This window comes from Schistocerca gregaria, chromosome X (genome assembly GCF_023897955.1).
Source record: "Schistocerca gregaria isolate iqSchGreg1 chromosome X, iqSchGreg1.2, whole genome shotgun sequence".
Classification (NCBI taxonomy): Eukaryota; Metazoa; Arthropoda; class Insecta; order Orthoptera; family Acrididae; genus Schistocerca; species Schistocerca gregaria.
Window position 1 is genome coordinate 646,327,447 of NC_064931.1, and position 24,312 is coordinate 646,351,758.

General features: G+C 38.8%; 1 protein-coding gene across 3 annotated transcripts in view; it reads right to left on the reverse strand.

Moving 5' to 3' along the window:
* LOC126299422 (E3 ubiquitin-protein ligase HUWE1) overlaps nt 1-24,312 on the reverse strand; it is a 378,230-nt gene that overhangs the window by 3,091 nt on the left and 350,827 nt on the right. For all 3 annotated transcript variants that reach the window (XM_049991320.1, XM_049991321.1, XM_049991322.1), the window contains exons 55-58: nt 18,173-18,361; nt 15,429-15,616; nt 1,360-1,493; nt 157-322 (exon numbers count right to left, since the gene is read on the reverse strand). In XM_049991320.1, coding sequence (XP_049847277.1) covers nt 157-322; nt 1,360-1,493; nt 15,429-15,616; nt 18,173-18,361 — 677 coding nt within the window. The remainder of the gene's footprint in view (nt 1-156; nt 323-1,359; nt 1,494-15,428; nt 15,617-18,172; nt 18,362-24,312) is intronic.

Genomic DNA, 24,312 nt, shown 5'->3' on the forward strand with positions numbered 1-24,312 from the left:
AGCTTTTCCTCTCCTCCTCTCTTTCCTGATCAAGCAACCTTGGGTTGCGAAAACTTGAATATTTGTGTGTGTGTTTTTTATTGTGTCTATCAACATACCAGCGCTTTCTCGTGTGCATGATTATATAATAAGTTACTGACACTCCTTAGGCATTACCTGTAGTGATGTCGGACTATATTTGTGATATTCCGTATTAGCTTTAAGGTCTTCAATGTCAACGTTGGGCATTCCTGAGATTAACAGTTCCAACTCTTGTTCATTGAATATTGATATCAGACGTTTTGGAATTATGTCATAGAATCCTTCTAAGAAAGCATATATCCTGAAAAATAAATAATATCCATAAGACTTCCCAACATTAGTATTCCTACCACCACCACCACTACCACTACCACTTTATTCTTTCTAAATTCATCAGTACAGATTCAACTCTGCCACTTTTCCACCTGCTGGTCTTCACTTAGACCAAACTAGTATCTTACATCTATGCAGCAAATTTAGAAAAAAAATTCTTTTAAACTTGTGTCAGATGAAATATTGCAAGTCGCAACCAAAGTTCATGATGACTAATTGACTCATATTTTCGTGGGTGATTGAGAGAATGGTAACTACCACAACCAACCAGCACATGCTTGAGAACTTCTCCAATTTAGTAGAACAATATATCGGTATACAGACGAGAAGCCTGCGAGAGTTGAAGATGACCCATGAAATATAAGTAACAATTTAACACCATCAACAGTTAAGCTAAGATGACTTATTTTGAGGCAACATTCCATACGTAAAAACAGCAGCAATGAGCCCAAATCTTTACTGTGAGGAGATATAGCTCCACACTTCAGTATAACAAAATCTTACAACAGATTAGAATCTTGCTTTGCAAGAATTTTGTAACTGACATACGACTACTTCATCTAAGAAGATAAGAAAGAACACATTTATTTTTTGAGCTTGAGTGTTGACTTTACCTTTCAGATTCAATACATAACAGTACATGAAGTGAAGCAAGTGGCAAGTTGAAATACTGAGTGTGCCTGAGGCATGCAAGAATAATAGAACTGGTAGTGCACTGTCCGTGTAATGTAGGTTTACAGTTTGGCTATCACAAATATTGAGAACAGCATACACAAAAGAATGAAAAGCTTTCTTTCTCTACAGTATACAGTGTTACTCTTCATAATAAAATATTTTATATAAGCATGGTCACAAACAAAATCTTAACAGTTCATATTTAATACACAGGTTGTTCTAATTTAACTAGGTTGCAAAAAAGGTACTGCAACTGCTGCTCAAAGAAAATAGTGAGAATCACAATAATGGAGATTATCAGACTGTATAATGATTAAGTCTAAAGCTTACTGTTTTCTAATAGCACCAGTCATTTTCATCTGGCAGACAAGACGGATGTAGTCCATTTTATTTTCTTCACAGACTTGAATATAACGACCATGCGGAATCAGATCCCTCACATCAGTAACACCAAACTCTTGAACCTATAAATGATGTTTATAATAGACATTTGAAATACAATATGTCAAACTGTAAGTAGTTTCATGCTATAAATTGACAACTGATCAACTTAGTTGCAGCAAATTACTGTGTATATTATGTTCAGCTAGATTGTGAAACTGAGACTTCCCATTAAGAAGCAGATTTACAAAGGAATCTCTGTAGCAGTCACTATTTATGAATTACACAACTGCAAGGAAGAAGCAATTTTGAATGGCTAGCTAGAAAAATAGCTGAATTTAAGCTGTCTTTCACATATGAGTGGATCATTTATTCATTCTCCTACCAGTTACCTTTCAAGACATCACAACAATTTAAATATGAATTGTACAAGAAAGTGTATCAAAATTTCTTAAATTTATGGAGGTGTCATATCTCAGAAAGGAAGAAGAAAAGGGTCAATGACCCGGATTGTTACCACACTTAATTCTCACCTGATCCCCAACATACACGCGCGATTGTATACCTGTCCTTTTTTCCCCCTAAGGTAAGTCTTTCTGCTCCCGGGATTGGAATGACTCCTTACCCTCTCCCTTAAAACCCACATCCTTTCGTCTTTCCCTCTCCTTCCCTCTTTCCTGAAGAAGCAACCATTGGTTGTGAAAGCTTGAATTTTGTGTGTGTGTTTGTGTGTCTATCGACCTGCCAGTGCTTTTGTTTGGTAAGTCACATCATCCCTCTATTATATTCATATCACTCTATATAGATTATGAGAAATAATTTGCTACCCTGCAAACAGCAGCTTACTGGAGTGATGAAGCATGCAGTCTAATTCGAAACAGGTGTAGATTATCCCCATTGTGAAGAAGGGTCATTTAACTGATGCAGATGACTATATGGCTGGCGTCAACCTGTTTTGTGTGTGTGTGTGTGTGTGTGTGTGTGTGTGTGTGTGTGTGTGTGTGACCACATTTTATTTTCAAACATTATGAGCTTTTTCCAATTGAAAATCTATTCTGGAGGAATCAACACGGATTTTGCATAAAGTAACGTTGTTAAACTCAACTCACTCAATTTGTCCATGGGATCCAAGAGTCACCAGGGTTGATGCCATATTCATTGACTTTTGCAAGGTATTTGATGCAGCTCTGTAGTATTACCCAGTGAACAAAAAACGAGCTTACTGTATACTAAACTAGCCTTGTGACTGGTTTCAAGACTCCCACACAGACAGAAATTGATACACAGTCCATAGGGAGTGAATTTGTCAGTTTTAGAAGATAACTTTGTATGTGACCTGAGGAAATGTTATGAGTAATTGCTGTACATGACATTTATAAATGATTTGGAGGATACTATTGGAAGGTACATGAGGTTATTCACACATGATGCCATTGTGTGTACAAAGATCATAATGTTACACTGTTATAGTAAAATGCAGACCTGGAGAGGCTAAATACCTGGTGCATGAACTGGCAGTTGACTATCAATACAAATAAATACAACACATTGTATATTAACAGACAGAAATCCCCACTATCGTTCAATCATACAACTGACAATTATTGGAAATGGCAACTGCAGAATATCTAAGAGTACTGTCCAGTGTTGTGCAAAATGGAATGAGCACACAAAACTTCTTGCAGGAAATGCAAACGCCAGGCTGAGATTCACAGGAAGAATCCAAAATATATTTCACACATGGAAGCTCATTTGACATGTTCTGGAGTGCTGCTCTTCAGTATGGGACCCTTACTCAAAAGGGAGTGAAAGAGTAAAAACTGCAGAAGTTTACAGTTCTTCAGTATGTGATCCATACCCAGAAGGGTTAAGTGGGTAAAAAATTGTAGAGAAACACAGAGACTGGAATATATCCAATAAATAATTGAGGACACAGGTTGCAAGTGATTCTTTGAGACGAAGAGGTTGCCACAGGAGAGGAATTCGTGGTGGGCCACAAAAGGAGAAGAGGAAGAAGAAATAATTTAGAAGGGTTAAGAAAGGTGGTAGAGAAGGTAAAAAATTCCTAAGCACCAAAGCATCAGTAAGAATGTGATGAAACTCAAAGAGACATACAGAGGAAAAAAAAGAGTTTCAGTTAAAATTCTGAGAGGATCGTGTTTGAAGAAAGTCAGGGCAACATATTTTCTCTGAAACAAACCTTATAGCAATTATGTGATGGGAAAATTGGAGCTAATATGAAGGCTTACTGAAGTAGTTCTTAGCAAATGGAACAGCAATGATGGTAAAGTACAATGGCACCCACTGTACCTTTGTGGAGCACAGATACAGACAGTGGCACACATATGACAAATGAAGCACAGGACGAACACTGACTTTCACTATGCATTTCAACAAAAAGTCATCGAACTTCCAAGTCAACCTATAGTCTAATTTTTAAGTTGCTAAATGGAATAATGATGAAATAACTAGGAATAATTAAATATTGTAATGGTTTGTCTGCACAGTCATTCTCTGATAACAGGAAACCTTAATATCCAAGTTATATTCCTATGAAAGAAAACACAATAAAATTAAAGTTTAAAAATCAATTTATAATATTCTATAGTTGTTGCTCAACACAGCTCAGTCAATCTCCTTGATTTCCTTTAATATATCTTCATCTCTTCCTACATTAGTGTACACCAATCCTCCCCCCCCCCCCCCCCCCCCACATTTTTCCTATTTTCTTCTGTGTTTCTTCACTTTTATCCATCTCAAAACTGCTCCCTCACAAAAATAGACCTATTGCCTGCACCCTGGCTGCTATACTGTAATTATGACATTAGATATACACTGATGTGACTAAAGTCACGGGATCTCCCCTAATATCGTGTTGGATTTCATTTTGCCTGGCATAGTGCAGCAACTCAATGTGACATGCACTCAACAAGTCGTTGGAAGCCCCTACAGAAATCTTGAGCCATGCTGCCTCTATAGCTGTCCATAATGGCGGAAGTACTCCTGGTGCATGATTTTCTGCATGAACTGACCTCTCTACTATGTCCCATTACTGTTTGATAGGATTCACACTGGGTGATCTATGTGGGCATATCATTTGCTTGAATGGTCCAGAATGTTCTTCAAACCAATTGTGAACAATCATGGCTTGGTGACATGACAATGTTTGGAAACATGAAGTCCATGAATGGCTGCAAATGGTCTCCACGTAGCTGAACATAAGTTTTCAGTCAATGATTTGTTCAGTTGGACCAGAGGACACATTCCATTCCACGTAAACAGAGCCCACACCATTATAGAGCCACCACCAGCCTGCACATTGCCTTGTTGAGAACTTGGGTCCACAACTTTATAGGATCTGCACCATACACTAAGCCTACCATAATAGCCTACCAACTGAAATTGGAACTCATCTGACCATGCCATGGTTTTCCAGTCAGCCACGGTCCACCCGATATGGTCGCCTGCCCAGCAGAGGTGCTGCTGGCGATGGTGTACTGTTGGCAAAGGCACTCGCATCGGTCACCTGCTGCCCATAGTGCATTAATGCCAAATACCACCACACTGCCCTAAGGGATACATTTGTTGTACATTCCATATGGATTTCTGTGTTTTCGGCCACTGCACTGTCCATCATTGGTTTGTTGTTGCTCTAGGGTACAAAACAGCTGAGGTCATAAGTGCCCATGTCATAACTTGAAATGGTTAATTACCAAATGAAATCGAAGTCTATTATACTCGGAGCCAAAGTGACTGGGGAAAGCTAAAAACAATCACTCCTCCTTTGATGCGTTTGGTAAAACAGTTGAAAATTAAATTTCCTGCACCATATTACAAAGAAAAATAAAAAGTAAAACACAAACACAATCTTCAGCTCATGCCATATCTAATAAAATATCTAATAAGTCAGATGGAAAACATACATTAAAATGTAACTTTTATTAAATCAGCATTGGGTCCAAAAAAAATGGTGCATTGGCAATGGTTGGTTGCAGTAAGCACAGAGTGGTGTGTGTTCTCCACTTAACAAATGACAGTGACTGAAATGACAGTCCCCAATATGCAGCCTAGCAAAAGGTATCTCCTCATAATAAGAGTGGTGAGAGGAAGTCATCCAAGCTCTTGAGAGATGTTTAATTTCCCCGAGTTTGTTCCCATATAGAACAGTGTTCATGCCAGTGATGCAATGTTCCTATGTGCAGCAACAAAGAGATCATCTAAAGGGACAGAATAGCTAAAAGGCCTAGGCAGTCAGACTGCAGCTGTGGCAGCTTCATTCCACAACACTCTGATGTGACCAGAGACCCACATGAACATCACGCTGGTCCCATCAGCAGTGAGCAAGTAGAGGCACTCTTGGAGTCATCATAGTAAAGGGGTTGTATGTGTATAGCACATAGAGGCACTATGTGAATTGGAACATAATACACGATTGAGAAGCCTTGTTGTTTGACGTATGGGGTGGCCTGACATAGCATGGAAAGTTATGCAGTAAAAATCTAGCACTGTTCTAGAAGCCAGTATCTAAAATTGTTTGTTGCAAATGACAAAGGTGCATCCAACACCATGGTCTGTCTTAGGTCCATCAGTGTAGATGAAGGTGCTGTCTCCAAGGTGTGTGCAAAGTCCGAGAAACTTATAGCGATATGTCAAATCTAGAGTTGTGTCCTTGGGAAGTGAACCAAGTCCAAAATGAATGCGGACCTCTGCATGAAGTCAAGGTGCTGAAGTGCTCTCACCCATTGGGAACGTGGCAGCTCCAGATGCGATTATATGTCTGAGGGAGAAAGTGCTTGCCTTCAAGAGACAGGTGATTCAACATTTGAATGGGAATAACACTTGTTCCTGGAGCAGCAGATTGTGACAAGGTGAAAGCATGTTTAAGCTCCCTCATAGTAAAAATGGTATAGTAACATTCGCAATTCTGAGAGGGGAAAGATATCCCCCAAGTTTCCTGTGCTTGTTTCCAAGGTAGGAAGGCAGAATAATGGATGGGGCTCAATATCTCTGCAAAGTATCAACCCAAAGTGTTGAAAATATTGATACAGTCCACAATGACAGTGTTCACTACAATCAGTCCAGGAGCCGGCAGATGTACCTTGTTTCCAGAGATCCAATGTAGATTACCATCAACCAACAGAAAAAAAGAGTAAAATGATTTAAAAAAGTACTAAGAGAGATCCAACTAGCTTTTTTGCTATTTCTAATAATGTGATGACATTTTGTGTGCAACTGTTTATAATGAACACTGTTGTCCATTGTGGGATAATGTTAAAGACACGGAGAACACGTCTCCATGTAGGAACTGTGTTGCAGAATTGCCCAGTCCACCAGGGAACTGGGACATGTTATGGTAGGAGAGAGCTTTGGGGTATGGAACATTCTGTTGTGGTAAGAATAACATTTATAAGGTACCTTACCTGATCATCACTGCTGTGGAGATGTTAATTGAAGGTTATAGTGAAGAGTGGAGCCTCCAGTCAGCTTTAGAAAGTTGCCAGCTGGTCTTGTGCACAGATAGGACATGAGTCAGGAGACTAACTATGGACAGGAATTGTCGCTCAACTATGTGTCTGAGAGGATGGACCACAAGCTGTGTATTACAGAACGAGGGGGCCAGGTACAAGAAAGTTTGTATGGAATCTGGAAGAAATGTAGGTTCATCAGTGTTGAGAGAAATGAGAGTAAGCTATTTGAGAATATCTGCCATGAGAGTTCCTCTTAGGCAGGTTCTAAGAGAGACCCAAATGGAATAGTAAGTGTTGAAGTTGTCAAGTAGCAAAAAGAACTGAGGGAGCTGAGCAGTAAGCTGCAGCATGTCTGCCCTGGTGAGATCAGATGATGGGGTATGTAGATATTACAGAGAGAAAAGGAATAACTGGGGAGAGAAAGACGAAATGCAATAGCTTGTAGCTTGGTGTTCAATGAAATGGGTTGGGTATGGATGTCATTCCTAATGAGCAACATAACTCTCCTGTCAGCTGGAGTTCCTTCCTCAGAAGGAAGGTCAAAACATACTGGAGTGATGCGTAAGAGTTCAAAGCAGTCTTGAGGGCACAATTTTATTTCTTGGAGGCATAAAACAACTTGGAATTGCGATCACAATAGCAGCTGTAAGTCTGCTCCATGTGATCTGATGTCATGAATGTTCCACTGGAGAACATGCATATTAAAAAATAGGACATATTTCTTTATAAGGGGCAATTACTTCAGTGGCTGCAAAGTGATTGACTTCAACTGCATACTAATACAGTGTTCCAAGACTGGAGAATACTGTTCCACAATTTCTTCCAAGGTATCAGTAACCTCCCTGAGTTGGTCACCTGACTCCTGGGTGGAAAATCAGTTGGTGACTTGCACCAGTGAAATGGACGTCGGCTGGGCACAGGTGTTGTATGGTGTCACTGTTGTAGAGGATCTCAGAGTCGGTGAATGGGAAGAAGTTGTGTGTTTGTTCAACTTACCAGTATCTTTGCATATGTCATATGTATCCCCAGACGTATGCCGACTTGAGCTGCACAAATGGTAATCTCTGGAGTATTCCCTTTTAAATTTCCATTTTTCTGGTTGTGTCGTAAGTGACTGCACTTGTGTGGGCTAAGGTCAACTGCAGTGGGGGCGGAGGTGAGGATATTATCTTAAGACCAGGTGATTCCACAACCATAGGAGATCACAGGCCTGAATAGCCACATCTTTCGTGGGTCGTGATGTAGCAACAATGGTACTGCAACTGCTGGATAGTGGTATGCAAGGCTTTTGGCTAGCTAGCATTTTTTGAGCAACATTGAGTGGTACATATCCCTTTGCCAGGGTCTCTTGAATGCCTTTCTGACTGAAGTACACAGGGAACTCACAGGTGAAGCCACATGGTTGCAGTACAGTCGATGCTGCACAGAGAAGAGGGTAGGCAATCTCCCTCACAAACATCCCTGACACAAGTTACACATTTGGCTGTGTTTTTACAGGACATGCAAGTATGGGTATAATGCTGACATTGATGTCTTCATAGTTTGCCTTTATTTTCAACTGGAGCTCCACCCAAACATTAATAAAAGGGTGCAGGCAGGCTCTAATTCTGCATCAATCTTGTTCATAACCAGATGGACTGTGGCTACACCCTGACCAGAGAGATATTGTTGTGTATCTCACTCAGGCATACCATCAAGCACCCGAGTGAATGTGACGCCATGTCAAGAATTCGGTGTTTGATCAGCCTCTACACGAACAGGGTAGCTAAGGAGGAGCATAGCTTTAAGCAGTTTTTGGGCTTGAAAGGTAGCAACTGGCTCTAGCAGCAATGTTCCATTGAATAAGCAAGTGCAGGACTTAAGTGGGCCTGTAGTTGCATCCACGCCTTTCTGAATGACAAAGAGGTTCATTGCAAGAGAAGTTCTGGCTTCCTCCTGGGCATGACACAATGAGGTAGTGGGGTGCAATTGGAATATTTATTGTGTCTTTGGCCTCATTCCATTTCCATTTGTTAGAAAGAGATTGCATTAATGGAGTTCATGTAGTCATCATGGGTGAATCCTCCAATTGCCAGCATCCCCCCGATGATGGGCTCCTTCCTTCTGTGGACCCCCACAGATGGGCACACACTTGTCTTAGGTGATTGATCACACTTCAGGTCATACCTCTGAAACTCCAGACAGAGGGACCAAACAGCAATTGCAAACGTTAACACATTACACATTACCCAGTCACCCTTTATATGTCAAATGCATGAGCCAGCCTTCAGGCATGCCAGAGGGGGGGGGGGGGGGGGGGGGGGGGGGGGGAAGAAAGAAAGAAAGAAAGAAAGAAAGAGAGAGAGAGAGAGAGAGAGAGAGAGAGAGAGAGAGAGAGAGAGAGATGTCAAATGTCAAAATGGAGGAAGGAGAAAGACAAAAATGAAATTGACTCAAGTCTTACGATACTCTCACAAGAATTGGTTTCCTGATTGTACACAAGACATGAACACCAAGGGCAGAGAGAGAGAATACAAGGAGGATAGACATGCAGCATGAGGAAGGAAGCAGTACCTCAATGGCAGAGGCCTCACATGTTCCAGGAATGTACTCAAAAGTGAGTTGAGAGTCCCCTGGGGGAATTGTTCATGGTGAGAGGTAGCTTCCAAAATTTTATATTCTCGGCACATTCTTGACACTGTGAATCTCTGAATATTGAATTCCCTACTGCTTTCCAAAATGGCATGTCCTGTGTCTCCAGCTCCAACTACCATTCTGTGTTCAGAGTCTGTAAATTCCTGTTGTGTGACCTTAAGCAAGGCAGAAACCTCTTCACATGAATCACCAGAGAACAAATAACAGTTCTATCAATGCACTGTCCTTTTATACCTTGTGCACATGATACTACTGCCATCTTTATATGTGCATGTTGCTTTCCCATGGCTTTTGTCACCTCTGTGTACACTGATATGAGAATGTATATGTATGTATACTGTATCCCTGTATGTGTGTGCATGCACAAGAGAGAGAGAGAGAGAGAGAGAGAGAGAGAGAGAGAGAGAGAGAGAGAGAATTTAACACTTAACCCAAGTTGTTGTGACTAAAAGAATGCACAAATTTTGGTTACAGTAACATAATGGTGGCCTGTGCTGTGTTTTTATCTGACAAAGCACATATTTTTCCCCTAGTGGAGGTGGAATAAGCAAGAACTGAACAATTTTGTTTGCATTGGAAAAATTGTTTGTTTTTCTGCATGAGTTTGCAGAATCATTATAATATTTGGTAACTATTTTTCATTATATTTTGAATATCTGTTTTTCTTACTTTTTACCTATTTACTAAAAACAAACTATCCTACATCATCAGTCTTGCTTTCTGTACCAGCTATTAGCAAATAAACTTACTCTTGCCATGTACAAAATATTAATCTTTAACAAAATGTAGTTATCATTCAAATATTATTTTCTACACAAAAATTATTGCAGCTGTATTGTGTCGGTATCTTAGAAACTTAACTGTTGAAGTGTGATGTTTTGGTTTTTCTTTTGATACTCAGTTGGTTAATATGAAGCATGGACTATGGCATCAAGCTTTTTCCAGACACCAGTGGTGGACAGACATGGGGAGGCAAGATTGGAATTTGTCTCAATTGTACTGATGTAAAATGCATTCGTAATGTTATGTTGATATACAAAAAGTGTCTACACTCGGGATGTGAATTGTTCATCATGTGAAATATGTAATATAAAATTGGTGCTTTAGAAAGTCTTTCCTTCATGAATATTTAGAGTTTACACATTCACTTTATTTCACAAATGAACAGCTCTTCATTGTTAAAATAATTGTTTGATGAATGGATTATGTCAAAACATTGACTCTAGGAAGAGTTAGATTCTGTTCTGAAACGTGACAAACGCTGTCACCTCCAACAAGAAAATACCCTGTTTCATTACAGAACAAGCAATACATCTACTGTGACATCAAGTGAATTAAGATGAATGTAGCTTTATTAACTTCTGATTTCTACAAAAATAAATGTAGACAGTGCCTACATGTAATCCTTGTCATATAAAGTGAAGTATAAATATTTCCAGTTCTTTAGACAGCAATGTCAAACAAATAATATTAATCAATTAACTAACATGATTGTATAATTAGACTGTTGGACTGTTTAGATGCTGCACTACACTTCTCAGATTTGTCACACTTGCTTAGCTGTACAAGGAAGGAAGGAAGGAAGGAAGGAAGGAAGGAATCCAGTATTGCATTGACGTAAATGTGGTGCCTTGATTTGTAATGTATGTAACCCTCAACAACATACTCTTACACTCTGTTTCTGATCTCTAGTCTATGCCCCACCAAAGAATTCCAAGCCACATCAAAGAGCAAAGTTCAGAGACTTGTCAACTCTGTAAAGGTGAATATTTATGGCATATTTGACAACAGAGTACAACTGTCTTGGGTAACACCATTTAGTGCACATAGTTGAACATGAGGCTCCACAGCAGACAACCTCAAAGTCTTCTCATATTGACCCAATAATATCATCAGTTAAGATTGTAGTACTCATAGGATCATCAGGACTGGATGGTGAGTCAATGTAAACATGTCACCTGGTCAAATGAGTTGCTTTCTGGTTTATGATCATGTCTGGATATGCAGTGATCTGGCAAACATCTGCTCAAAACACACACCACATCATAGAAACAGACTGAATACACATCCATGTCACAAGGCCACAATCACACAACATTGGTTTGAGCAGTATGGCAGTGAACCCTCGTCGACATGTTTGCTACCAAATTTGCTTGATCTGTACTCACTGCACTCACTCAATGATGGAACACATCTGGGTGGGGGACATGGATGGGGAGTGGTGGTGTAACCAGGCACTAGCTACACACCCACATGCAACTGGACTGTAATTTATGGTAACTGTACGACCTGTGCAAAAACATCCCATGCCACATCCCTTCATAAACCTACTAAGACCTCGAGTCCATGCCACAGAGAAGAATGGCTGTATTCTGTTTCAATGATTCAAACATGAGCAAACACACTATTAACATTTTGACTGCAACAGAGCCACCAGTAGATACAACAGAGATTCATGCCTAATTCCAGGTGATCACTGGTGGTCACATGTTCTACACTGTTTAGTACAGTATCGTGCATTTATTTGTATTTCTTGATTGAGTTGACACCAGTGTACAGAAAATCACATACAGTATCTTCATCATTATTTTGAACTTTGCATTTTGCAACTTTACATACCATCTGAAGATACACTATACAACACAGAGTGGAGTGTGTTGCCACCAGCAGGCAAATTGTGTTAAGTGTTTACCACTGCTGTGTGTGTCCTAGCAGCCTCATGGCAAGAAACATGTTAAAGTTGCATTGGTTTCACTCATCTGTGTAGTTATATTTGTAGATTTATGAAACCTATTATTTCCTAATGTTTGGTCCTCTAAGATATTAGTTCGTGTACAAGTTTGCGGCATTTTTGTTTTGTGTGTTGGTATCTTGGTTGCTATGGGTTTATTTATCAACTATCACTTTTTATTTGTAGTCCACTATTGCTACCTGAGTTTACATACTACCATTTGGAAGATAGTGAGTGGCACTGTAAATGATAGAAAATGGATTGCTAAGTGGAGAAATTTGAACATTTCATGCATTCTTCTGTTTGAGTTCAAGTGAGTTTTGAGAGCAACGGAGGCAGCCAGAAACATTTTTGTCATGTATGGGGATAATGCCACTGGACAGAGCATGGCAAAAAAGTGGTTTTCTTGATTTAAGGTGGAACACTTTAACATTAGTGATTTTCCATGTTCAGGAAGACTTTTGAGGTTTGAGGAAGATCGTTTAAACACATTAATCCACAATGATCCCCATCAGTGTACTCGAGAACTAACAAATGTGACAAACTGTGATCATTCCACTGTCTTGCTACATTTGAATGCAACAAGGAAGTTCTTAAAAAAAATCTGGTGTGTGGGTACTGCTTGCTCTAAGAAAAATCACAAAAATCAACAGGTGGCTGGTGGCCAGACACACATCATGAACAGTACTGACCATTGCTATCTTGTATTGTTACTGGTGATCAGGAATGGTGTCTATGTTAAAAATGAGGGGGAAAAAGGTATGGTTGCAATCAAACAAAGCAGCAACTCCCCATTCGGACCTGCACACATCCACAAAAGATACTGTTATGCATCTGGTGGAACAATGATGGTGTGGTTTCCCCGATGTTCAAACATCACTGCTGAGATCCATTGTCAACAACTGAGATGTCTTGCACATGCAATCCAAGAACAATGAACAGCAAGCCTGCATTACGTGATACTATTCCACAATAACACCTACACAAATTCTGCTAGACTGACAAAAAATACAGTACAGGAGTTAGGTTGGGGAGTGATTCCATGCCCATCTTATTCACCTGATTTTTGTGCCCTGAGATTTTCACTTTATCTACACACTATCAAACAACCTTCAAGGGAATTCCTTTCCAGACAAAAATGCACTCCAATGGCTTGACGAGTTCATCACCTAAAAACCACACGATTCCTATAGTCACAGAATGAAAAAGTTCCCACAGCATTGGCATTTGTCAATAGTGAAAGAGAATACATTATTGACAAGTGTATCATAATTGTCCATGAATTTAATCATGGTTGATAGTTGGTAGTGGGTATTTAAATTTTAAATAGCCAAAAACTATTTCATATCACTGTTGTTCAATTCAGGTGGGCTTTTTGTTTGAGTGACAATTTCATTTTTGTTCATTGAGGAGAACATTAATGATATTTGTCAGGGATCTTTTAGAGTTATAATTCAATATACCTATTGATGCATCCTTCTTAGATCCACATACTCTTATATTACTTTTACAATATTATGTTCTTTTTTCCTCCCAATAACATTGCCCTAAAGTCTGTCACATGGTTTATAAAAGAAAGGAGAGTTTTGCTTCTGCTTGGTTGCTCACAACCAGAAAATGTAATTTTAGGTTTTCTTTTGTGTAATGCTAGCTGGACTCCCATACTTGTGTAACGGTTTAACAATGATAATAGTTTTCAAGTGTTAAATTTCATCTTGCAACATTCCTATATCTCACATATTTAGTGAGCTTTACACTCTAGAAGGGTGGTTAGAATGTGTGTGTGTGTAGGTACTGGTGAGTCATTTCATGGTTACAGACATAATATTTGTACAGTTTACATTGAAGTATTAATATGAAAATGAAGGACAGAGAGACCTGAATATGACACCATATACAGTAAAGGTTTGATGATATGAGCTGAATTGTTTTCTCACTAAACAAAGAAACAGGAACTGTTACAGATGTGACAACGCCTTCACCTACTGTGAAATGACTGATGTCTGTGTGTCTTCTCTTTCTGTGGTTTTCTGTACTTCATGTTCATCACATAACAAATATGTTCAAGAATAACAAGAATTGTCAAAGTATTCTTTGCTACTTGTTCTTTAAAGTGGGGGTGGGAAGTGGTGGGGGAGCAGTAGTTTCCTCACAAATACAATCCATAATTTTGCTAAGATCCAGTAGTTACACCCTCTGCTAAATTGCTGCATGTTCAATCTTAATTTTATGTCACACTGCAAAACCATCTGTCTACAAACATCTTTATACTGCTGCCACAGAGAGTGTTAGAAGCAAGGAAAATAAACTGTTTGATAAAATTTGTGTACTAGCAGAACTACACAGGAAAGAAAGAAAAAAGATTATGAATACACTAAATGAATTGACAAGTTGAGAAACACGTAAAATACAAATAATAATCTGAAATGTTTACAACACACTGTTATGGATTCGTGCATTAGTTAACCTTATAAATCAAGTAAGATCTACAAGGGCATTAAATGAAACAAACATTATTAACATTCTACATCTTTAATATTCATGTCTACACACTTGCAGCCCTTTGCCACCAGAAGGCTCCAAATTTCAGTGTATAACATCACAGTGTTTAACTTAACTATGTCTGTGCATGACAAATAGTAGTTGTAATCAAGTTGGAAATTCTAAGTGTTCATCCACACATGGAGCACCCTCTCCCTCAGCAAGACAAAGCCAGAGCAAACACACAAATGCTATGACATCTGCAAAAATCTGATGCCTTGGGTTCACTGCCATTGATCATCCTCCACACAGTTTTGGAAATCAGGTGAGGCCAGGCTGGGACTAAGGACTTCACTTTGATAATGCGCAAGGTGCAATAATGTACAAAGGTGGTGCAAGCACAGGTAAGGTTGTGTGTCTGTCAAAAGAGTCAAACATTCTACAGTGATGGTATTAACACACTACTCTCATTGGTAGAAATGTGTTCATTACTAGGGTGACTATTTTTGGAAATAAATATGTAGATACGGAGAATAAAGATGTAGACTGTTAGTAAAGTTTGTTTCATTTAAACAGCTTTAAGTATTTCATATGAAAAATTTCAGAAGAACTACTTTTCAACATACCCTCATATATATAGTATCATATAAGAACTACTTTTCTTTCAGTATAATGTAGCAAGGAAATACGAGATATCAACTTACCTCAGCACTGAAGGTGAGATCATAACCTAATGAACTGATGTGGTTTTCCATTAAATAAACCAAACCTTGATAAAAGGTATAGTCCTCACTTTCCATATCCGTGTATTTAACAGGAATTCCAAGAATATGTTTGTAGAAAGATCTTGTGAAATAACATTCAAGAAGTTTGTTGTCATAAATGGCCTTTGCTGAAAAATTAGGAAAGTGATACACAAATTAAGAATGACAGCTGCAGTACAGACAAGGAAATAATATGCAAAGAGAAAGTGGTAGTAAAACTCAAATCAGCCACTTAATTGCTTATCATTTACATATCTCTCTCTCTCTCTCTCTCTCTCTCTCTGTCCATCATCCATCTCCACTTGGCCCTCTTCCTATCCATCTCCTCCTACCCCACCTTTCTATTCATCTCATCCTGCCCCTCTGCCCCTATCCTATCCATCACCTACCTTTCTCTCTGTCCCACCCCTTCTAACCCTTTCCCCTCACTCTGCCAACCCGCTCCTGCCCCTATCTCTCCTATCCATCCCTTGCCCGCCCCCCCCCCCCTCACCCCAACCCCCTCCCCCCCTCCCACCCCCCAGTCCTCTATCCACCTCAAGCCTTCATAAACAATAGCTTGATGAAGCAGGCCAATACAACCACAACAACAACAACAACAAGCCTGTTATGCAAAACAATAAGCCAAGCTGATACTACTGCAACACTCCTACTGAGCAAAGCAAAGCAGAGCAGAGCAGCCTACACGTTTGGGTCTGGATAGCAATTTATCGCCCCCTGATGTGTAGATTGCTCTGCAAAACAGTTTGATGAGGTAGGATGATACTATTCCCTACATGCCATGCCTGTTGTGCAGGGCATTTTTGTGGTTTGCCTTAGAAATGTCTAAAGGTAAAAACAATTAAAACATGCTTTATTCAAAAACTTGTTAATAACTAAGAATGTTACCATTGTAAGCTCTACAGACATCAGAAATTTATCAGCAATGTTTTGTGTTATTCTTTCTTCTGCTGATTTTCTGATATTAATAATGGTAACAAGCTTAGCCTTCAATTACTTAGAAATCAGTACAAAACCCTTCCTGGAGATTAAATACTTTTACAACTGGAGCAAAAAGGAGATCCTACATACTAGTAGTAAAATTACAAATATTCCACGTCTGGGACAGATTGCATACAGGCTAACAAGAGATGTAGGCTATGTAACTTAAAAGATGATGTTCTGACCATAATTTCCTAACTATTGCAAGTTGGTAAACCCAGTGTAAATGCAATTAAAAATTCTTCGAAATTAACCTATGCTAGTGGCTGCTCTGAAAAAAAAAGGTACACTTACAACAAGGTTTCAACTTACAACTATTTGTGGCCGTTTCCATATACAAGGTCTGTTTTAAAAATTCTGGAACATTCATAATTCTGCACCAATGGTGTGTTGGAACAAAAGGCAGTTAGCATCCCTGCACATGCCTGTGTTTACTGTGTAACTGGTGGAAGTTTTACTGTTGTGTGTCTGGTAGTTATTGTTTAGTGCTGTACTGAGTAGAATACAGTTTGCGAATATTGAGATGGCAGAACTAGAGGGGCAATGCATATACATTAAATTTTGCACTAAACTCGAGAAAACCCACTGAATGATGCAGGAAGGCTACAGTGATCAGTGCTTAAGCTGTACTCAGCATTACAAATAGTTCACACAGTTTCAAAATGGCCAGACGGAAGTTGAAGGCAACCCTCGTTCGTAATGCCCCTCGATTTCTACCGATGATGCTCATGTCAGGAACATCAATGAAACTGTGAGTGTCAATCGAAGACTGACTGACCAAGGGGTTGCAGAAGAACGTAACATTTCAGTTGCATCATGTCACGAAATCCTGAGAAGGAAACGACCTGAAATGTGGCAAGACAATTCCTGGCTCTTGCATTGTGACAATTCATCTGCATATTCATCCCTGTTTAAGTGCGACAACTGGGCAAAAAAATGAAATCACTGTGCTGCCTCAACCTCTTTACTCTCCAGACTTGGCCCCTGCAGACTTTTTTTATTTCTAATGTTGGAAACTCTGTTGAGAGGGGAAATATTTGCAATGATAGACAAGATAAAAGTAAATTTGCAGGTGGTGCTTCACATGATCCAGCAAGAGGTATACCAAGCCTTCTTCCAGAATTGGAAACAGCATTACGAGCAGTGTGTTGACTGTGAAGGAGAGTATTTTGCACAAGATCATGCACAATATGTAAAAGGTACGTGTAGAAAAATTTCCAGCATTTTTTGAACAGATTGCACACAGGGTCTGTGAATGCATGTAAACATAAGCAAAAATTTCTGTAAAGTAAGACTTTCAATAACTTAGTTGCACACAAAAATAATATAAATCAAAAGCAGTGTATTAGTTAGCTGGTAAAATGTTTCTGGAATTGCAACTACATGGGTAAATGAACTGTAAGTGGAAGTATTGCAGCAAATTTGAACACAAACTGATACGGAATTTCAACACGGTATGTTCATATCATGGGACCATTTCGAAAGCGCCATTGAATTCACAGTGGCTAATTTGGTTGAAAGTGAATATATTCCACACATTAAGTGCTATTTAGGCATTACACACATGTCAGGACTATGACATACTATTCATTGTCCAAAGATGGCATCTGCCCTGTAAAACAGTGTGCAATTATGTAAGTAGTATCACTATATTTTACAAGAATCAACATTATTAATCAATATAAATAATTTGCAGAACTTACCAATAACACGCCCAACAAACTTGAAGTAGCAGAGATGGTTGGGGTTGCAATGAGAAGATGAGTTTATCATGTAGGTTACTCTATCTCCAGGTGAAGTTGTAAATAAGGCATACATTGGATTAAATATCTCCCGTGATATAATAACATACCACTCCCTCAACAAACCACCTGCATCCTGGCCTTCTTCACCTTTAAAGTACATCAGTTACATTTGTAAATTGAAAAATGTATCAACAAGGAAAAAAAAAAAAAAAATACATCATCTTACTTCTACTAAAATTTCAACAGGAAATTACTGAAATCGGTTAGCATGTAACTATGTTGCATAGACTGTAATAAAAAAAATTGTTAGATGATTTTCCTTACTAAAATGTAAGGAAAACTGAACTCTGAAACATGAATAATTTTCAATGTATCAGTCATTATTCTTGCTGTGCGCACCTATTTAAGAGACTAATTAGATCCAAATGCAAGATGACCTTGTATTGTTGCTTGTGTTTGTCAAATCAGTAAACAAAAACTATCCTACAAGAAGCTCTCAACAAATATCAAGTCTTAAATTACTGTCAATGCCTGGTCAACGAGTTAAGTAAACAAGACAAGAGCAAGCCAATAATACAGCAATTCTTTTGCCAACAATCAAATTTAAAATTGCAGCTTGAAGCATACTAACAGGCATAAGAGACATGCCAGTAAGAGAACAATTAGAAGGAAAGACGTGTCAATTACTAACAGGGAATTTAGGCATATGAGCTGCTTCCTCTATTTGAATGTAACTTCCCATTCTATATCAGCAAGAAATTCTATCATTGTTAGAAATAATTTGAAATGCAAAAATATTTAGAGATCTTTTTGTGTCTTTTTACAAAGAACTTTCCAGATTTTGTGTTTTGGTGTTGATCAATATTTGTTCTTCACTGAACATAATACGCCTTCAATTAATAGATTCAGTAACAACTTGAGGTCTGCAAGCACAAAGCAAACATTTACACACACAGCACTAAGTATGTTTCCTGAGTAACTCAGTATGAAGATTATTATTTCCATGTTTACTGGAAGGAGGTATCAACAACCTTTCAACACATTTGCAAACAACAAATTTTAGCACATAAAAATTCTCTCTCTAATTGCATTAGTCTCATTTTCATAATCATGTGAATGTATCTACATCTACACGATTACACTCTAAATGCACTCTGGAAAAATGAACACTTAAATATTTCTGTGTGAGCTCCGACTTCTCTAATTTCATCATGATTATCATTTCTCACTATGTACGCAGGAGTCATCAGAATATTTACACATTCAGAGGAGAAAGCTGGTGATTGAAATTTCACAAGAAGATTCTGCTGCAATGAAAAAAACACTTGTTTTAATGACTGCCATCCTAATTTGTGCATCTCTCCCCTATTTTGCAATGACACAAAAATGAGCTGACTTTCTTTGAACTTTTTTGGGGTCCTCTATCAGTCCCCTCTGATGTGGATCCCACAATGCACAGCAATACTCCAGAGGGGGTGGGGGGCAGACAATAGTAGTGTACACGATCTCTTTAGTCAGTGTGTTGCATTTTCCAAGTTTTCTACCAATAAATTACTGTTTTTGATTTGCTTTACCCACTATTTTGTGTATGTAATCATTCCAATTGAAGTTATTTGTAGCTGTAATCCCTAAGTATTAAGCTGAATTAACAGCCTTTAGTTTTTTGTGACTTATTGTTTAACCAAAATTTAGCAGATTTCTTTTAGTACTAAAGTGGGTAACTTCACACTTTTCATTATTTACAGTCTATTGCCACTTTTTGCACCATACTGATATCTTGTCCAAATCATTCTGGAGCTGGTATTGATCATCTGATGACTTCACAATATGGTAAATGACAACATTACCTGTGAGCAATCTAAGAGGGCTGTTCAGATTGTCTCCTACATTGCTTATGTAGATAAGAAACAGCAGAGTGCCTATAACACTTCCTTGGGTAATGTCATATTACTTCTGTTTTACTTGAGGACTTTCTGTCAATTACGACAAACTGTGTCCTACCCAACAGGAACTCGTGAATCCAGTCACACAACTGAGATGATACTACATAGGCACGGAATTTGATTAGAAGACGTTTGTGAGGAACAGTATCTAAAACGTTCTGGAAATCTAAAAATACAAAATCAGTTTGACAGCCCCTGTTGGTAACACTCATTACTTCATGAGAATAGAGCGCTAGTTCTGATCTACAAGAACGATTTTCCTGTATCCGTGAGGACTATTAGTCAATAAATTGTTTTATTCCAGATAATTAATATTAATACGGAATATGTTCCAAAATCCCACTGCAAATCGACATTAGTGATATGGACTGTAATTCAGTGGATTGCTCCTGTTTCCTTTGCAACTTTCCAGTCTTTAGGTACACATCTTTCGATGAGAGAGCAGTTGAATATCATTGTTGGATATGGAGTTATTTTATCAGCTTACTCTGAAGGGAACATGACTGGTATGCAATCTGGACCAGAAGCCTCCCCTTTGCTAAGTGATTTAAGCTGCTTCTCTACACCGAGGATATCTATATCTGAGTTGCACAAGATGGCACTTTTTCTAGATTCAAATCCTGGAATATTAACTTCATCCTCTTTGATGAATGAGTTTCAGGAAAGCATGTTTAGTGATTTAGTGACACTGTTATCAGAGACATAACCATTGTTACCATGCAGTGAAGGTATTGATTGAATTTTGTCACTGGTGTATTTTACACATGACCAGAATCTCTTTTGGTTTTATGCTAGATTTTGTGATAAAGTTTCATTGTGGCAGCTATTAAAAGCATCTTGCATAGAAGTTCCCGCTAAATGTCAAGTAAAACTTCACCTATCTTCTGTATTGTGTGTTCTTTTTAAAGTGGCATGCTTTTTTGTTGCTTCTGCAAAACTGCTCTGACCTGTTTAGTGTGCCAGGGGAGATCAGTAAATCACTTATTAATTTATGTGGTATATATCTCTCAACTGTCACTGATAAAATTTCTTTTAATTTAAACCACATCTGGTCTATGCTTACTTAGTCAGATCAGAAGGAGTGGAGACTGTCTCTTAGACAGGCGTCTAGAGTTTGTGTATATTTTTGGTTGGCTTAGATGTTACAGTGTTCAGTCTCACTATAACTGCCTTTGTGGTCATTAATCCCTGTAAATGTCATGATGCTCTCTATTTGTTCAGGGTTATTTGTTGCTAATAGGTCAAGTATGGCTTTGCGTGGGCTACTGAACTAATTGTCTGAAATAATTTTCTGAGAAAGCATTCAGTACAATTTTGGTCAATGTTTTATGCCTGCCACTAGCTTTAAGCATGTATTTTTCCCAGCATATCGAGGGCAGAATGCAATCATCACCAACAAAAATTGTAAGAATGTGATACCTATTTGAAATGAGATTCAGGTGTTCTTTGAATCAGTAAAATTATTAACTTATTCCAGTTGTGAAGTATAACCTCTTACCCACATTAACTCGCTGGAACTATCCACCACAACATAAATTAATTCTGACAGCAATAAAACCTCCACCACTGGCTAAATTTAATCTGTCCTTTCTCAAAATGATTTTGGTACTCTGAAAAAAATTCATCTGAACTTATTTCCAGCTTTAGCCAGCTTTCTGTACCTGTAACAATTTGAGCTTCAGTTCTTTCTAATCAGTGCTTGCAGCTCCACTTCTTTCCCAACACAGCTACGACAATTTACAAGTACAATATCACTTTTTGCTATCTCTACCTTACTGTGTTTGTCCTGCACCCTTTCAGACTGACAGCCTTTCTGTAGTTTCCCCGAGACCCTCTAACATAAAAAACTGTGCAGTCCCTTCCACACAGCCCCTACTAGCCATGTAGCTGCTTCCCGTGTGTATGGACTCATGATCTATTAAGCAGAACTTGGAAACCCACAACCTGATTGTGCAACTCGAGGAACTATCAGCCTACACAGTTGCAGGACCGCATGAGCCTCTGTACCAAAGGACCACAGTCAGTCCTGTTGATAATGCTGCAGATGGTGAGCTCTGCCTTCATCTTGCAAGCAAGACTGGCAGTCATTACCAATTCAGCTAGCTGGCCGAAACCAGAGAGAAACTCTTTTGTTCTTAAGTGACACACATCGTTGGTACAGACATGAGTCTACCACCCGCAACTGGCTGCACCTTGTGCTCTTCATGGCATCAAGAAGGACCCTTTATCTGGAATAACCCCACCTGGTCTGCACACTGAGTTCACATTGCACTTCTTCCCCTCCTTTGCAGCCATACCTCTCAAGTGCTCCTCACATGCCTAATGTTGGAGCTTCCAACTACTAGCAAACCCACTCTCTGTGCGCTGAGAGGCTTCCTCTGAAACAGGGGGAACATCCGCATCTGGCTCAGAGCCTGAAACCTGTTTGTCCAAAAAACCAGAGCAGCCTTCTGATTAGCCCCATAGTAATTCTTTAGGTACCTGCCAGACCAACAAATGACCTCCCATTCAACCACAGGTGAGGGGTCACTCTCAGCATAGGCAGTGAGCAGGGCAGCCACAGCAGTGGACTGAATGGGACACACGTGGGATGTACTTGACATCCCTCGGATCCCCACATCCAACCACCTACAGTGATGCCCACCAGCAGCAGGTTTAAGCTGTGTGATGGAAGCCAACACAGCCTGAAGCTATCAGTGAAGGGTCACCAACTCTGCTCACAGCTGTACACAACAATCACAGTCCCTACCCATACCAGAGACAGTGGAAGATATACACTAGACAGTTAAACGTGGAATTGTGCCTGATAAATAAACACACATGAAATTAATGACTTGAAACTAAAGAGCACTCAAATAGGCAAAAAAGTACAAAAATAAACTAGTAACGACATAGATAACTGAAAATAAGTTGCTCCTGTTTGTAGCTCATAGAAATATGTAACAAATGAATGGTGTACTCGCCTTATTAGAAGCAGGAAAGTGAGATGCAGTCTCACTGATGGTCTGACAGACACTGGTAATAAGAGTGTGTGTTTAAAAAAAGTTGTAATATTTTTCCTTATTAAGAAGTGTACAAAATTATCCAGCTTACTGTTTCAAAATTTGTGCTTTGTTATGTTTTTTTCAATAAAATGTCTCCATCCAGTTTTTAGACTGTTGTTTCTCTTTTGAAATCATATGAAACATTCATGTCTCATAGTCATGGTGTTATTACAGAAGAAATACTACATGACCATCTACTGCGATTATCTGGTAAGTTCTATAATACAACCCCAGCCTCTAATTAATTTCCACTACAATCCCCTCATTATTTCCACTGCAATCGGCAGACCTGTACCTCATATAAAAAACACCCAGCACAACCATTCTCCCTCGAAGTGTAATCTGTCAGACGGGCACCATCATCATTTCTTATATGCAAATTAAACATACATCCTTTCATCAGCTTCTACCTTCCAGATTACAGACACAGTACTTTAACATGCTGCAGCCAAATAATTCTTATAATTTCAGCTATGTGATGGATCACTGCTGTGATAAAATGTCCAACTGAACAAACTGTTCAGCCTCTACAATCTGAGCCAAACATCATTCCATGTACCACTTTGTAATGTTTCCCTTCACATGAGAGTCCAGCATCATACACTTCTACAGGTAGCACCTCTTGTAAAAATGTTACTTTTCCTATGACGTATGACACTTTTAAAGTATTTACACAAATGTTGCACTACAGGACATGGTGTCCAATCTCCTTTGCTGCCAAGGAGGACAATGCTTTCTCACCTTAAAGTGTTCTTCATTCTCATGAATTTTAAAATGAATCTTGATATGTATGAGGGAGAGAAAGTGGGAATCTTTCTTCATCATTTGCAATAAACAGTTTATGATAATAAGTAGTGACCTAAAAGTGAACTCTGCCTTCAGAAAGTTATGTACATTGTTATTCCAGGCATGTAAGCGAATCATTTAACATGTATTAACAGTCATGTTTTATGTATATGTACTTTCAGTCATTACCTTGATTATGCTATTATTTTAACACTGTACATGATGACAAAGGTGGCTTTTATTTCTATAATGTCGCAGAAATATGAACACATCATCATGTGAACTGCAACATACTTCCCTTTTATCTTCATTTTACAATTTTGAT